General features: G+C 40.4%; 1 protein-coding gene across 1 annotated transcript in view; it reads left to right on the forward strand.

Annotated features, from left to right (window-relative positions):
* The first annotated feature begins 924 nt into the window (after window positions 1-924).
* Window positions 925-16,088, forward strand: part of DRG1 (developmentally regulated GTP binding protein 1) — a 30,552-nt gene continuing 15,388 nt past the window's right edge. The window contains exons 1-3 of the mRNA XM_033955450.1: window positions 925-1,133; window positions 5,936-6,059; window positions 6,915-7,090. Of these exons, the coding sequence (XP_033811341.1) occupies window positions 1,092-1,133; window positions 5,936-6,059; window positions 6,915-7,090 (342 nt within the window). The 5' untranslated portion in view covers window positions 925-1,091. The remainder of the gene's footprint in view (window positions 1,134-5,935; window positions 6,060-6,914; window positions 7,091-16,088) is intronic.

Consider the following 16,088-nt stretch of genomic DNA (forward strand, 5'->3'; position numbering starts at 1 on the left):
GAAATGCAGATCAAAAGCAAAAAGTTGGTGCATGGCCCACAACCCTGAAAAGTGCAAAGATAGTAAATATATCCCATTGAGAATTAACATGAATTAAACGCACATTAAACTTAAACTGCAAGCAGGGCCGGCTTTCTAATCATTGAACCAGGCGGGGCTCTGACCCAAGGTGTTGGAGATTAAAGTGCCGAAATATTCAGCCCCTCCCCCAGGTCTTGCACTACTCTTTCACCTTGTTCACTCCCTTGTGGTTCTGTAAAGTGTATGTTGATTACTGATAATAGCAGAAGCAGCAACCTTCGGCTCTTGGGTCTTCCATTTGTCGCATCCTGCCTCTGATGTGCAGTACTGTAATTTTCTGTGGGCGGATGCGGCAGAGAGAAGACTCGGGCTGGCTGAAGCATTAATCAACATTAACTTTACAGGACAGTAGAAGAATGAGCAAAATGGGGGAGTACTGCCAAGTCCACGGGGAAGGGAACAGAAGAGGATGAGAGAGATGCACAATACACTATATGGGAAAGGAGAGGTGCCGGGGTGGATGCTAATATCCCTTAAGTCAGCCCTGACGGAAAAATCTGAAAGTAACTTTTAAAAAAAACCCCCAAAACATATCTTAATCTACTGCTGGAAGGGCCTGAGCGCCTATAAAGGACTCTAATAATTTTTTTACAAAATACGAGTTTTGCCCATACAAAATTTCCTGAGATCTTGTATTGGCAGCACAGGAGAAAATACACAAGCCAGAGCAAAGAGAAACTTGTCAATTTTTATATTTATTACTCTTCCTGTTTATTAAACCTATTTCCCTTCACATAGATTACTACTACCGCGCGAGACTTGCCCATTCTGCACCTCTTTAGCGATTGGATGTTGGTGCTGAGGCCCCACCCAGTCTCGCTTGACATCATCCTGTAGGCACCATGCGCGTTCCCTGTGCTCCCCGGCGACAGACCTGAGTTTAGAGCCTTTGCGCAGCCTCGAATGTGGGCGGAGCATAATCTTGCGTCTGCGCTGTGTTCCTCTCTCTCCGCCGAACTCTAATTTGATGGTGTCTTGTAGCGTTTTCTGAGAGACAAACTCGTTGCACCATGAGCAGTACACTGGCCAAGATCGCCGAGATAGAGGCCGAGGTATGATGGGCGCCTACTGATGTTAAGCTGTCGAGGGAATGGAAGGGACGAGGGGGTCTTTGGTAGTAATCTCACATCAATGATAAGACAGAAGGAAGGAGAGGGGTCTGGGACACCAACTTTACACCGAGATTAAGGAGGAAGTGTTGGGTAGTAACCACGCCACGATGAGATGTGGATGGTCTTCCTATTGGTGGGGTGATGCATTTTTTTTCTCTCTTAAGACTTGTCTCATGAAAACTGCAATCAAGATCAGTGCACAGGCCTTGAAGATTTAAGTAAGAAGAGAAGGGGTTTAGCGTAAGAAGATTCTCAGATGTGTAACACTTCTAATGACTAAAACCTGGAATCTCTGAACATATATGTGTCATCAGGGATTATAGGGAGAAGAGGTTTAAGGGCAGCAGCCTCACAGATTCAGTGACCACTTAGCGTGACAATCTTCTATCACTGTAAAACCCTCTAGTGGGGAGGTGATGCAATTACATTACAATTTAATTATTAAAATTAAATGTATAATCACTGCCAGATGTTTCAATAGGTTTCCCCTTCAATGCACACCAACACAGAGGTTAAACATTTAAATATTTGTATTTGTTGCAATTAAAACCCTGCCAATAACAATTGAGGGTGAAAGAAAACTAAATATGTCCCAATTGTTATCAGATGTTTAAACAAGGTAAATTAAATTTAAATATAAACGAACAAAGCTAGTTTACCATTCACATTTGAGCAAGTTTACATCGATGACACTATATAGTTAGTGATAATATTCAAACCTCAAACAAACATGTCATACCTTCACCAACTTTGTTCCAGTCTTATCCAGAACCCCAGGTAAGTATTTGACTAGGTGACTCTTTTAAAACCAGAGGGTGTTTCTTAGTCCCAAAGTTCAATAAAATGCAAAAAATGTATTTATAGTGCAGTAAGTGTATCATTCTGGATGGATATCCCTATGCTCGCGAGCCATGTAGAAAGATTCCACACCAACTTCTGAATCCCTTCTCCTTCACTTGAAGGCTCTGCTGCTCCCAGTTTTTCCTTTTGCACGCAAGCCAGAAGGAGTGTTTCTGATCTGCTTTGTATACTTCTTTATTTTTTTGGTCTTTTTCATGACGTTTTGATGGTTTTTGGTGCTCAGAGCTCTGCTTGTCGAGGGATCAACTCTGACTGCATGGAAGAGAAGCAGCTGACAGGTTAATTCCTCTATGGTACATGTTGGTCAGCCTGCAGGAACTTTTCTGAAGCTCAGGGTCTGTCACAGAGGCTTGCGTGCAAGCTGTCAGGCTCATTGGGGCTCTGCAGGGTGCTGGCTGCGTTTTGCCTCCACCCACTTTTGTATTCATGGGTTTGAGGGGGTTTGAGGCTCAATCAGACATCAGTCCAACTGGCAGCCAGAAGATTCAGCATTGGAGGAGCAGTCCATTTGAGGCAGTGGTTTCTTCCAGATCCAGCTACCTTTGGAACTGAGGCAGGCTCAGTGGCGTAGTAAAGGAAGGGGAACCACCCCCGAGTGCCATCTTGCTGAGGGCGCTGGCAACTTTCATCCACTTTGCCTGCCCCTCCTTTAGCTCTTCGCTGGTGCAAGTAGCATCTCCAACTTGCTGCCTGTGTCAGCCTCTGCTCTCCCTCTGATGTCACTTCCTGGTCACGGGACCAGGAAGTGACATCAGAGGACGAGCTGAGGCCGGAACAAGGTATCTTTAAAAGAGATCATAAAAGGGAAGACAGAGCATCCCGATAGCGAGATTGCAATAAAGGCCACAATAGACCAGGTTTCCTTAAATATAGAGCAGGCTGATTTTAAAGATTGCAAATCATCCATGCCAACTACTGAGTAAATTGTAAATAGATATGACAAACATTGTTTGAAATGTCTATATGCAAATGACAGAAACCTAAAAAACAAAATGGGAGAATTAGACTATATTGTACTAAATGAAAAAATATAATGGGTATCTCTGAGACATGATGGACACTATCATACTGGGGTACAAACTATATCGCAGTGATAAGGTGGATCAAATTAGTGGAGGCGCAGTGTTATGTTAAGAAGGGCCTTGAATGGACTGAAAATTCTACAGGAGCAACACACCTTGGAATCCTTATGGGTAGAAATTCCATATGTAAAGGGGCAAAGGATAGTGATAGGAGTGTACTACTGTCCACCTGACCAGGATGAATGGACAGATGCTGAAATGTAATCAGAAATTAGGGAGGCTAACAAACTAGGTTACATAGTAATAATGGATGAATTCAATTACCAATTTTCTCAGACTTATGTCCTATCAGAAACCATAGGGTACCCCCAAGACACCGCAACACGCACTACACACACACTGCTAATAAGTTACCACACGTGTGTTTGTGATTTCACCTGCTCTTGTTTAACTAATGGAGTTTTTTGCCATATGAAGCTGAACTGAGGCTTTTTCTCCACTTTTCTTTCTTTTTTGTGAGTGCTGTTATATGAGTGGGAGAGAAAATAGTGTGTGTTTTTGTAGTGTGGTGGGTGGGCTTTGCAGTGTCTTGGGGGTACCCTATGGTTTCTGATAGGACATAAGTCTGAGAAAATTTGGTGATTTCAACTCCCTCAATATTGACTGGGTAAATGTATCATCAGGGCATGCTAGGGAGATAAAATTCCTTGATGTAATCAAGGACTGCTTTATGGAGCAGCTGGGTCAGGAATCGACAAGAGGTGTAGCAATTCTAAATCTAGTTCTCCGTGGAGTGCATGAATTGGTGCGGAAGGTAATGGTGCTGGGACCGCTTGATTACATAATATGATCAGATTTGAAATAATCCCTGGAATAAGTTCACATAGGAAATCCAATACAACAGCATTTAACTAAAAAAAAAAAAAGAGACTAAGATAACATTCTTCCAATTGAGATTAAATGTATATTAAAAAATGATCTGACCATAAACTATCTGTCCAACAATCATGGCGTGCATGAGGATTGGAGGAAAAAAAAACAACCAGATCTAGTTGTTGACCTGTATTATGTGTAAAAAATGGGTCTGGAAGCTGATAGTTTAGTGCCTTTTAAAAAGCATGTCAGATACTTAACCATGGGTTCTTTGAGGCATTCTAAATGCAGATTTACATCTCCTAAGGTTAAATTATAAACCTACTGCATGGATTTCTTAAAAGCAAAATCATAAAATAAGTCTTTGGCTTTGGACCCTTCTTTCTTCTGCCCTTAAATTCTTGATTTGGAAAACTCTCTTCCTCACACCAAGGTGAATCGGTGAACTCCATGCCTTAGTACGTTACCAATCTGTCACACAATTTTTTAGTGTTTTGGTTTGTCCTGCAAACCCACCCAAAATTCCTTCCCAAGGTGGCAGAGTTCCATCTTAATCAGTCTATTGTCCTCCCTACTTGCTGCCCAACACCTCGTTCCAATGCTGCACATCTGTATTTAAATACCCTGGACTGCAGATGAGCACTTTCCATCTGTATGAGCAGGAGGTCTTTGCTTAGATGCAGCTTTCAACTTTTCCTTTCCTATGATTCCAACAGTCGGAAAGCAAGTCATTAAGATTACTTTATCACAATGGATCTCGCGGTGTGTCTCATTTTCCTATAGCTTGTCTGCCACGACCCTGCAAGGTACAGTTTCAGTCCACCAGCTCAGAGCCATGGCAACCATGCCAGCCTTCCTCCATAACTCTTTCCTGCAAGATATAATAGCTTTATTTATATACCGTCATACCTTTTCAGTTCAAGACGGTATATAGTAAAGTAGAAATACAGTGTGGATACCACAGGTATCGATGCAAGAGAAGAGAGCAGGGAGGTTACAGTATAGATTTAGGGGGGGGAGGAGGGGGACTGTGCATGTATGGGAGGAAAGAATGGAGGAGGAGCGAGTAGGGATAGTAGGGTAGGACTGCCACATGAGCATCACTTTAGCAGCCCATTACTGTCTTCACAGGCCACTTAAATAGGACTCCAGTTTTGGCTGGACTGTCCTATGAAGTGTCTGTACATAGTCTCAGAACAGCTATTACACTGGCCTTTCTGTTGTGTACACCATCATACTGCCCTACATATTCACTCTTATCACTGCTATTATGACTTCATTAATGCTCTTGTACTGTTACAGCCTCATTAGTTGTACTCTTTTATCACAAGCTTATACTTTTCTGCCTCATCTGTTTACCATGGTCCACCATTTTCAAATTGTCAATAGTGCCTTCAGTTGTATCAATTCCTCTAACATCCCTAGCTTCAAACTACCGTAGCATAAGTGGGTGCAAGATACTCTGCAAAAGACTATCTTTCTGTCCACTGTGGCCTTTGCACCCTTAGCTGAGGAGTCACCTTATATGGTTGACTTATCCTGCTCGTAGACAAAGAAAGTGAGGTTACTTACCTATAACCACAGTTGTAGGTGGACAGGAGGATAAGCCAGCCACACAACCCTCTTACCTCCCTTATGGTCGAAGCTATTGCTTTAGCCTCGTGCACATGTACACCAGACTGTTCATTGCTCGTGATAGTAACTGCCATAGTTGGTACTGTCAAGACAAGTCTGAGCTGGTGTCATTAAGCGTTGACATCTTGTGTGGCTGGCTTCTCCTGCTGTCCATGGAGACCCCCACCTTTACAGGTAAACTCGCTTTGTCATATGCTTGGGTGGGGAAGCAAACTACATTGGCCCATATTGACCCTTCCCCAGCACTAGACTCAGATGCTTTCCCTCTCTTCTCGCAAGAGTGTACCAAGTGATCAGAGATGATTTTCGAGATTCTTTCTGCCATGGTTGTTTTCCTGTGATTCTTTGCAGATGGCCCGGACACAGAAGAACAAGGCTACAGCCCATCACCTAGGGTTGTTGAAGGCTCGCTTGGCAAAATTACGCAGAGAACTTATCACTCCAAAAGGAGGAGGCGGAGGTGGTACAGGGGAAGGTTTGTAAAGTTCTTCTGAAGCCAAGCTACTGCTTCTCCAATGGAAGTTGTAGACTGCATTGTAATTCTTTGTAGGTCCAATAAAAGCTGGTATAACCTCTCTGAGAAGAAATCAAAAGGTTTATGCCTAGGAGCTTCAGACAGAGTTCCTTCTGATAAGTTCATGTGCAACATTCTGGGATCAATAAAGTGTATTACAAGCTGCAGATAATCCAGTTTCTTCATGGGGGACTGGGCTCTAATACATTAACTTAATGTTGATGTTTTATAAAGCACTTTCAAGTTTAATATAAATTTGGGGACAACAAAACAAACGACACAAACTAAATCTTGTAAGACATATTAAATACTAATATTACAAACATAAAAGGAAAGAAAGGGAAGATTGTTTGATAGTAAATAAGACATATATGGGAAACTACACTGGGAAGGGAAAGATCATGTACTTCAGAGAAGTAAAGAAATGCAATTGAAATAAAGCTACTAGTCAAGCTTTCTAATTATCAAATGCATCCTTTCCTTGCTAAGGACTTTGTAGTCTGCAGCAATAAAAATGTGATCATTATCTCAAACATCAATAACAAATGACAATACAGTGTTAATATTTAATACTATAGCACCCCAGCAGATCTCTAGCCCTGTCCTCTCTCTGAATGAGGCATCCCCAGCTGCTCCTTATATCTGACTCCCTTCCCACGCCTATGGCTGTCCTCCACCAGCCACAGCACAGGGTTTTCTGCATGCACACACTCGCTGGATAGTGCTTTTCTGCATACTCATCCAACCAGATGCAGAAGTTTTCAAAAGTTATCTTTTTCTGTCAAAGCATGTGTTCTGATGTGTGGATTCTTCCAGGTTTTGATGTTGCAAAGACTGGAGACGCCCGGATTGGCTTTGTGGGATTCCCATCGGTTGGAAAGTCCACTCTGCTTAGTAACCTGGCAGGGGTATACTCTGAAGTAGCTGCGTACGAGTTCACCACATTAACCACAGTGCCTGGTGTTGTACGTTATAAGGGAGCCAAGATTCAGGTAGAGAATACTAATTTTGCTGTACAGTTATGACTTTAATACTGTAAAAGGAAAGAGGGGAGAAAGCCCTAGAAGGTGTCAGGTCTCAAAGCACCATTACAAGATAGATGCGAGAAGACTTCTTACAGCAGCATGCATTAAAGAAGAATCTGAATGATTGAGATGCTGTGTGGCAAAATGCAGAGTTTTTATGTGTGCTGGGACTCCTGTTTTCTACAATAAGGCATTCCTCCCTCTTACAGACTCTTAAGTGATCACTTGATTCTACACTGTTCTGCACTTCCTGTTAGCTGGGCGACCTTCTGCCTGCCTAATGTCTGGGCTAGTGGGTGGTATCCTTTCTTGCCAGTAGATGGAGGTAGATAATATTGATTGTTCTCAGGTGACATCACTGGTATAATGTGCTGGTGGTCATTGAAAAACTCCAGTATTTCAATACCTCCAGCAGAGATGGAAGATTGTTCAGACTGGTGCTCCTTATTACTAGCCTAGGTCCCAGCAGTGCAAGCCTTTGCTTCACAGCTTGGTTGAGCCTAATGGCCAGCTCCTAGTTTTCCTGCTTCACTCTCCCCAATCTTGCTTTTGTTACCACTGGGTGAGGTGCTTGGCTTGTCTCTGCCAGAAGTAGTGTGGGTTCTTATCACCAAGGCCAAAAAAAGACCTTGCCTTGCCTGGGTTAGGTTTATTCCCTTTCACAGGGAATAAAGCTAATTTTTTAAAAAGCACACCAACAGAGAGGGGATGCAGCGGAAATTCCATTCCCGAGCAGACTGGCAGGTCTACAGGTGCCAACCACATGTCTTAGCATTCCTGCTAGTTGGCATTACAATACTCCTTATGCTCCTACTGTGATGGACTGCTTGTGATTCTGGAAACGGTATTGGGAGGGGGGAGAGGAGGGGTGGGGCAGCAGCAGTGGCCCAAACCTGTTGGCTGGTTCCTTACATGGATGCATTGGGACCTGTGATCCTAATGTCTTTGGCAGGAAAGATAGCAATTTTGGATACTGAGGAGGAGGGGTGTTCTTGCTGCAATGTGTCTGTAGCTGTGTCTTCTATATGCCTAGGTCTGTGCTGCATTTGATTGCAGCAACTGCCAGAATCCCCTGAGGGTCTCCTGCCTGAAGTCAAAACGCAACATTCCTAACTGATGTGTTGTATTACCTGATACAACTTTCTCCTTATTCTGTGGCCTCCATTGTGGTGGGCCGGAGGTGGCATTGGCTGTGCCACTGGGCAGTGGATGCTGCTTCAAAAAAACTCCTCAGCCTGCTGCCCTTTTTGGGGGTGGCTGCTGTTTGAGGAGGATTTGGAAAGTTGCTCAAAGATATAGAAACATGATGGCAGATAAAGACCAAATGGCCATCTAGTCTGCCCATCTGCAGTAACCATTATCTCTTTCTCTCTGAGAGATCCCATGTGCCTATCCCATGCTGCCTTGAATTCAGACTAGAGAGTTGCACAGGGACAGGAATCCTGCCTGTCCCCATGAGGAATCTCTCCCCATAAAAAGCAGCAATTACTTCTGACAGTTTTGATTTTTTTTTTAAAGTCTTAGTTTATTTAAACCAACAATAAAATACACTATAAACACTTTTATTTAATATTTTCTTATCTCCTCTCCCTAACCCTCAGTCAGTCTATTGGATTTTCCTCATTCGCATATGCGAATGATATTCAACTTTTGTACCCTATAAACTCAGCAGATCCAAAGGAAATAATAACCATAAATAATAAATTAAACCAAATCAGCAAATGGCTAAAGGACAACATGTTGGTCTTAAACACAGCAAAATCTTCTGTAATGTTTTTTCCATGGAAAAAAGATCTTAAATTCTCACCACATATACAGTAAAACCTTGGATTGCAAGTAACTTGGTTTCCATTATTTCCTATGGGGAAATTCACTTTGATATACAAGTGCTTTGGATTACAAGTATACTTCTGGAACGAATTATGCTCGCAAACCAAGGTCTTACTATACTCCTAAATAGTACCCCTCTTCAAATAGTAACTACAACAAAAATATCGGGAATAACACTAGATCAGGAACTCTCATACCATAACCAAATTAACTCAGTAGTCAAAAATTGTTTTTATAAGCTACAGCTCATCAGATCACTATCAAAAGTCCTAAAACCTGAAGCTCTTAACACTTTAATCCACTCTTTAATCATTTCTAGGCTAGACTATTGCAATACTTTATACAGAAATTAGGAGACTACAGACAATACAAAATACAGCAATAAAAATTATAACAAATTTAAAAAAAAATGACCATGTTACACCACTTTTACAAACTGCTCATTGGCTACCAGTCACACAGAATAACTTTTAAAATCATACTGTTAAAATTTAAAATTCAACAATCACATGCGTCGTTATTTTTGGACTGTTTTTTGATACCATATTCTTCATCCAGGACACTCAGATCAACACAACAACATCTACTAACTATTCCTTCTTTAAAAATAATAGGGACCAGGAGATCCATTATCTTTTCGGTCATAGCACCCCAGCTCTGGAACAATTTACCACTATTTTTACGTAATGAACCTTCTTTAGAAAAATTCAAGCACTCCCTTAAAAGCTTTTTGTACAAGGACGCTTTCAATGCATAGAAAACATTACCTAAAAGTACTAAATCCTAGTTTTTAATGAGTATTATGTGTAGGTCACCAAAATATTCTTTATTTTACTTTATATTCTGGATTTGAGATCCTACCATATGTGTTTTATATGACCCCATACTAGATAATGATAGGAAGATATACAATGGTATTCTGTGAACAACTTTCAATTATATAACTACTAAATTTCACAGTTGCTGTTTCTTGTATCTTTTTCTTTTAATAAATAAATATATTGTGGTGATGTGCTCAGACCATTAACCCAGTAAATAGTGAAGTCACTATCTTGAGTTTAACAGGGGACCATCATTGCAACCACCTGTCCCTGACCCTCCCTAATTGCTCTTAAACCAGTTCATCAATTATGTTTGTACTTATCTGTATAGAGAGGTATTTTTTGTTGAACTTGGTCTTGTTAAATCTCAATGGTGACTGTGCTCTAATGAAAATAATGTTGTTTAAAATCCAAAAACATTTATCTTTGTCCTCATCGTTTTCCGTCCCCCCGACTCGAGTTTCGTCTCCTTCGTCGGGGAGGGACACTGATGCTGGCTAGCTGAGACCAGAATCGTTCAAAATCTTCAGGCCTGAAGATTTTGAACGATTCTGGTCTCAGCTAGCCAGCATCAGTGTCCCTCCCCGACGAAGGAGACGAAACTCGAGTCGGGGGGACGGAAAACGATGAGGACAAAGATAAACGTTTTTGGATTTTAAACAACATTATTTTCATTAGAGCACAGTCACCATTGAGATTTAACAAGACCAAGTTCAACAAAAAATACCTCTCTATACAGATAAGTACAAACATAATTGATGAACTGGTTTAAGAGCAATTAGGGAGGGTCGGGGACAGGTGGTTGCAATGATGGTCCCCTGTTAAACTCAAGATAGTGACTTCACTATTTACTGGGTTAATGGTCTGAGCACATCACCACAATATATTTATTTATTAAAAGAAAAAGATACAAGAAACAGCAACTGTGAAATTTAGTAGTTTTATATGACCCCACCATATGTTTCTTTTTCTTTTCTTAAAAATTGTAGTTCACCCCCTTTGCCTTTTGTACCAGTTTGTAATAGAATGCCAAAATTTGTCTATATTATCTTGTTTTGTCCTCCCCAATTTGTTAATTGTTATTTTAAAAACAATTGTTATACGCATTGAAATATATGATATTGAGTAGATAACAAATCCCATTAAACTTGAAACTTGGGGGGGGGTGTCACGTGATGCCGGGTATCTGAACGGACGTACCTCTGTACAGCTCCTAAATCTGCTTCAAAACACCCCAATTTTTCTTCTGACTCTCCTATCCCGCATATTAGCATTCCTATTGTACTCTCCAGCACGCGGGGAGTTCATCGTTGCAGTGATTACTGAGCGCTATGACTGCTAAATCGCAGTGTGATACCCGTAGAAAATTGAAGCAGCTTGACTCCAAGATGGTGGAAGTCCACGAGGTCTCCATGTTCACCATATAGGAAGCTGCCATACAGGAATTAACCAAGTTGCTCACCCTTGTTATGGAGGATAAGTTAGCCAAAATTCAAACCTTCATGGAGGATTTTAGAGAAACCCTGGAGACTCATGTAGGCCGCCCAACAAGAGGATCGAGCAGCCAATTTTGAGGAGTGGGTCCGGGTCTTAGAGACTGCGAAGTTGACCCTCATGGAGCAGCTTGATGACCTAGAGAACCAGAGCCGCAGAAACAATCTACTTCTTTTGTTGGGCAATTATATGCTGCAATGTCTGATTGCTGTATCTGTTTTCCAACTTTTGGGTTGAAGCATTATGGTGCACAGCCATTCAATTTCTTCTTTATTGTAACGTTTTCCTTCATAGCCAGTATGATCACAATTTATGCCTTTCCTGAGACTTTGTACCTGCTTTGTTTATTGTTCATTGCCTTGTTTCATTGCTCAACTGTCCTATTGTACCTGGTTATTCTCTGCCTTAATAAATGTGATATTACAACCCCCCCCCCCAAAAAACAACAACAACAACAATATAAACAAATAACAGTGAACAGAAATAAAAGATGCATACATCACCGGAAAGAATTAGAATAGACATTAGGTCAAGTGACTGTAGGGTTGACCATTTCTTGTTAAAAGAAATAAGAGTTGGATTTTTTGGCAATATAAAGCTCATATCTGTAGAGCAAACAAATCTGGTTCCACCATCTGGCATAGGCAACTTGTGAGAGGTCCTTTCAAGATCCACAAATGGTTTTTAATGCAGCAATGAGTAAATAATCAAACAATACAGCATCAAAATCATTTAAAGCAGAATTGAGAGAGGCACTTTTCAGGACAATGGTTGCATAAGAAAAATGTGCCAAAACTGAACTGGAAACCCCAAAACAAACTCGGCAAGTACTTCATTTTGTACTAAACACAACTGGTGGCTTAGCCGCCCCCCCCCCCCCCCAAATGAACATCTCCCTTGCTGTAGTTGGTGGGACATTTTGTTTTTCCATCATCTTGATCCCAGTTTCTGCTTTTCTCTATCTTCTACTAATTCTCTTTCCAGGCCTTGGGAACCCCAGTTCCATCCTCGCGGGAGTCCTGTGAGCATGGGGGGGATCCCCGTGGGACTCCTGTAGACCGTGGGGATCCCTGCAATCCCCATTCCCACGCAGACCTCTAATTTAGACACTCTCTGCTTCTACCACCACTTCCAGGAGACTATTCCATGCATCTACCACCCTTTCTGTAAAAAAGCATTTCCTTATATTACTCTCACCTCTTAACTTCATCCTGTGATTGCCTTGATATGGCCAGGTGAGTTTCTGATCTCCCTCCATCTCGGTCAAATCTTCACATTTCCCATTGTGGAGTATCACAAATGGTAACTCCACTTTCAGTTTCAAACCCTATCCTTTGGGTTGGCAACAGTACCCTATGGTGGTAGCTCACTTGCATCACCAGTGCATTTAGGTCCATCCTTATCAGGATAATTGGTTGATCCAGGCCAACCATCCTGGGTTCCTCTCTCAGAAGACTTAGGTCCAGGACTCTCATATTTCTCTCCAGTGCTGCTGTTTAAAAAAAAAAAAATACAGTAAATAAAGAGAAGAATTGAAATTTGATTAATGATAGTTGCAGTGGTTGATGGGATGTGGGTATGCTTCACAGTGGGGACCTTCTACTTTGGCAGATACCTACTGAAGTCTTCCAGTGAGCACTAGCAATTTGATGTCACTGGGATAGATCTGCTGGCACGAAGAGATAGCACTCACTTGTAAAGGATGGTATGAGTTGACCAAAAAGGAAAGGAAATTAATAGGTATGACTAGATTTTGTCTTCCTGTCATCTAGGATAGAAGGGATTAAATTGGTCTTACTCATTGGGGGTGTTACCTGCTGATTTCTCTTGGAAACAGTAATGTTCCTTGAGTGCTTTAAGGATTGTAGTGCTATTCATGAGGAAACAAGTGTCCTGGGTTAGGACTGATACTGCAACATCAGCATCAGAGCTACTTGGCCTAGAACTTACAGATCTAAGCCACATGAGATTTCTGCTATTGGAACCTGCTTCCTCTTGTGAATAAATTATTACTGGTGCTTTCCTAGACACAGGCTAAAATAAATTTAATTAAGTAGTAGTTTTATTTTTGATATGTTTACTTTTAAAATTAAGCTTTTAGAATGGATTAGAATAACTAACATAATTAAATATTTATATCATATAATCCTTGTTTATTTTCTAGTTATACCTTGTACAGTCCTATGTGTTACCTTTTTTCCTATAAATGTTTAGTTTGTTAACTCTGGGCGAGTGACCTGTTGGATCTTAGCTTTTTTAAAAATATTGGTCTCGATGGCCACGAATTTGGTCTTCGATAATAAGATGTACGGTGTCCGCATCTATGAGACAAACTTGGTTTTTCCTTTTACATAGAGCACTTTGGACCCCAGTTAGATTACAGAAGTTAAATAGCTCTAAGTCTAATAGATGCTGGCATTGTAATCTTGAGATTGGGACATTAGATCATTTGTTACACTATTATCCCTTTATTTTGACCTTTTGGAAATCAATCTGGACCCAAATAAATTGTTTATTTGAGAATCCTGTGGTTTTGTCATATGACATGATTCTATTTAGTATGTCAATGAGAACAAAAAGCCAAATTTCATCAAACTTGTATTGATTATGACAGGAGTCGCCATACAACATATCATGCATAATTGGAAAAATTGGAGTTGGCTTAATTACAGTTTTTGGTGGAACTCATTGTGTCGCATCAATAAGATGGAGAGAACAATAGCCATACAAAAAGGGAATTATAAAAAATTTAAAGAGATATGGGGCCATTGACAAATTATTGTAATGAATGGATACCATTTATCCATTATAAGTACAATATAAGTGAAGGGATGGGAGGGAGGGAATTCTGAATTTTATTAAATGTTTGGTTCAGTTAAAAAAGAATATTGTATGTTATGGTAGAGGTGGGAGGGAAGGGGTTAAATTTTATGTATTATTGTTAAATATCAAAAATACAGATGGGTTACTGCTTCAACCACACTTCTTGCATGAAGTTGAATAAAAGAGATTTATAATGGATCTCAAGCGCTCACTGTTGCACTGCCACTAGAACAAGTCTCGACGTGCAACACACTTGTGAGCTATCATCGGTCCTTTATACTCTTTATTCTTATCAAATTCTTTATGATTTGTTTTTTCTTTATTATTTCACCTTCTTTTAATCTCTATTTTGCTAAAATCGTCATAATAATCTCCTCACGTTGTAATTAACTTGAAGCGAAGTTTTACTGCCCGACGGAAGATCTCCGTTTTGCTCCCTACTACGAGTATCCGAGCTTCTTCAGGAACAGTCTTGTTGGACTTAAGATTAAAGAAAAAAAAAAAAAAAATTAAAAAATAAATAAATAAATATATATATATAAGATCAAAAGAATATAAATTCCTTAAAATACTTATTATTTAATGTTTTAGCAGTTTAACGAGGTCACGTGGCATCGCCTAAGGCTACAACAACCTATCAACATCTATGTTTTATAAACTCGTCTAACGAGTTAAGTACAATCATAATAATTACAACGTGAGGGGATTATTATGACGATTTTAGCAAAATAGAGATTAAAGAAGGTGAAATAATAAAGAAAAAACAAATCATAAAGAATTTGATAAGAATAAAGAGTATAAAGGACCGAGGATAGCTCACAAGTGTGTTGCACGCCGAGACTTGTTCTAGTGGCAGTGCAACAATGAGCGCTTGAGATCCATTATAAATCTCTTTTATTCAACTTCATGCAAGAAGTGTGGTTGAAGCTGTAACCCATCCGTATTTTTGGTGATTAAGTGTGGAGCACTACTATTTGAAAGAGTGATTTATTGTTAAATATGATAGAAATTCAAGTGATGTATTTAATTTCAATTGTCAATTTACTGATACACTTGTTGTAAGATGTAAAAATGAATAAAGATCTTTTAAAAAAAAAAAAAAAAAAAAAATTTGGTCTGTAATGCGGACTGGGTTTTGTGGGGATGCAATGTCCTAGAAACCACCAAGTTAAAGCTTGTGGTAAATGGTGCCTACGTAGGCAGGACCCTGGTTGATAGGCAAGGGTTTTGCACAAGACTAACCCGGGGGAGGTGATAGAGGAGGTAGGAAGGCATTGTGTGTTAGAATTTATTTTCTGATGGCAGTAGTGAAACAGAAGTGTAAAGTAAAAGATAGGAACATAATATTATAGGCAGAGGAGGAAATGAAAGATGGAAAGTGATTGACAGCATGGAGGTTGCAGGTACTTATGAAACCACAAGAGAAATGTCATGTAAATTTTGATGTATATTTAGTTAACCACCATGTTTTGGTTGATGATGTCATTTGAGGCATTATGGCCCAGATTCTCTAGGGTGCCGATCACATGTCAGCACCCTATAGAGATTGGTGCAGAAAATGTAGGCCAGGGTTTTCCGGGCCTACATTTCTGGTGCTTATCTATGCCATTTTCACACCAACGGGGGCACTTTGCCATACCCATAGTGGCATTAAGCGCTGTCATGCGCTTACATAAGTTCGATTTTGGCACCTTTTATTTAGGCATCGGTGGGTGCTTTATTTTTACCATTTTAAATGGTGTTTCTCAATGAACGTAGGTGCCTGTAGGGTGCCTACCAGTGCATAAGTTCCGGCGCTGTTTATAGAATATCCCTCTAAGCCTATAGTTAAATGGGATGTTAGTATATTTGGTGTATGAATAAGAAAATTAATTGCTCCATTCCCTCTTTCTTTGAAAACAATCTACTGCAGGCAGGCTGATATCCAGTCTTAAAGTGCTGCAGAAGAGCCAGACTATGCTATAGGAATGTTTGGTTACATTTTATTGTGAAAATCC

Source organism: Geotrypetes seraphini, chromosome 8 (assembly GCF_902459505.1).
Source record: "Geotrypetes seraphini chromosome 8, aGeoSer1.1, whole genome shotgun sequence".
In the NCBI taxonomy this organism is placed as follows: Eukaryota; Metazoa; Chordata; class Amphibia; order Gymnophiona; family Dermophiidae; genus Geotrypetes; species Geotrypetes seraphini.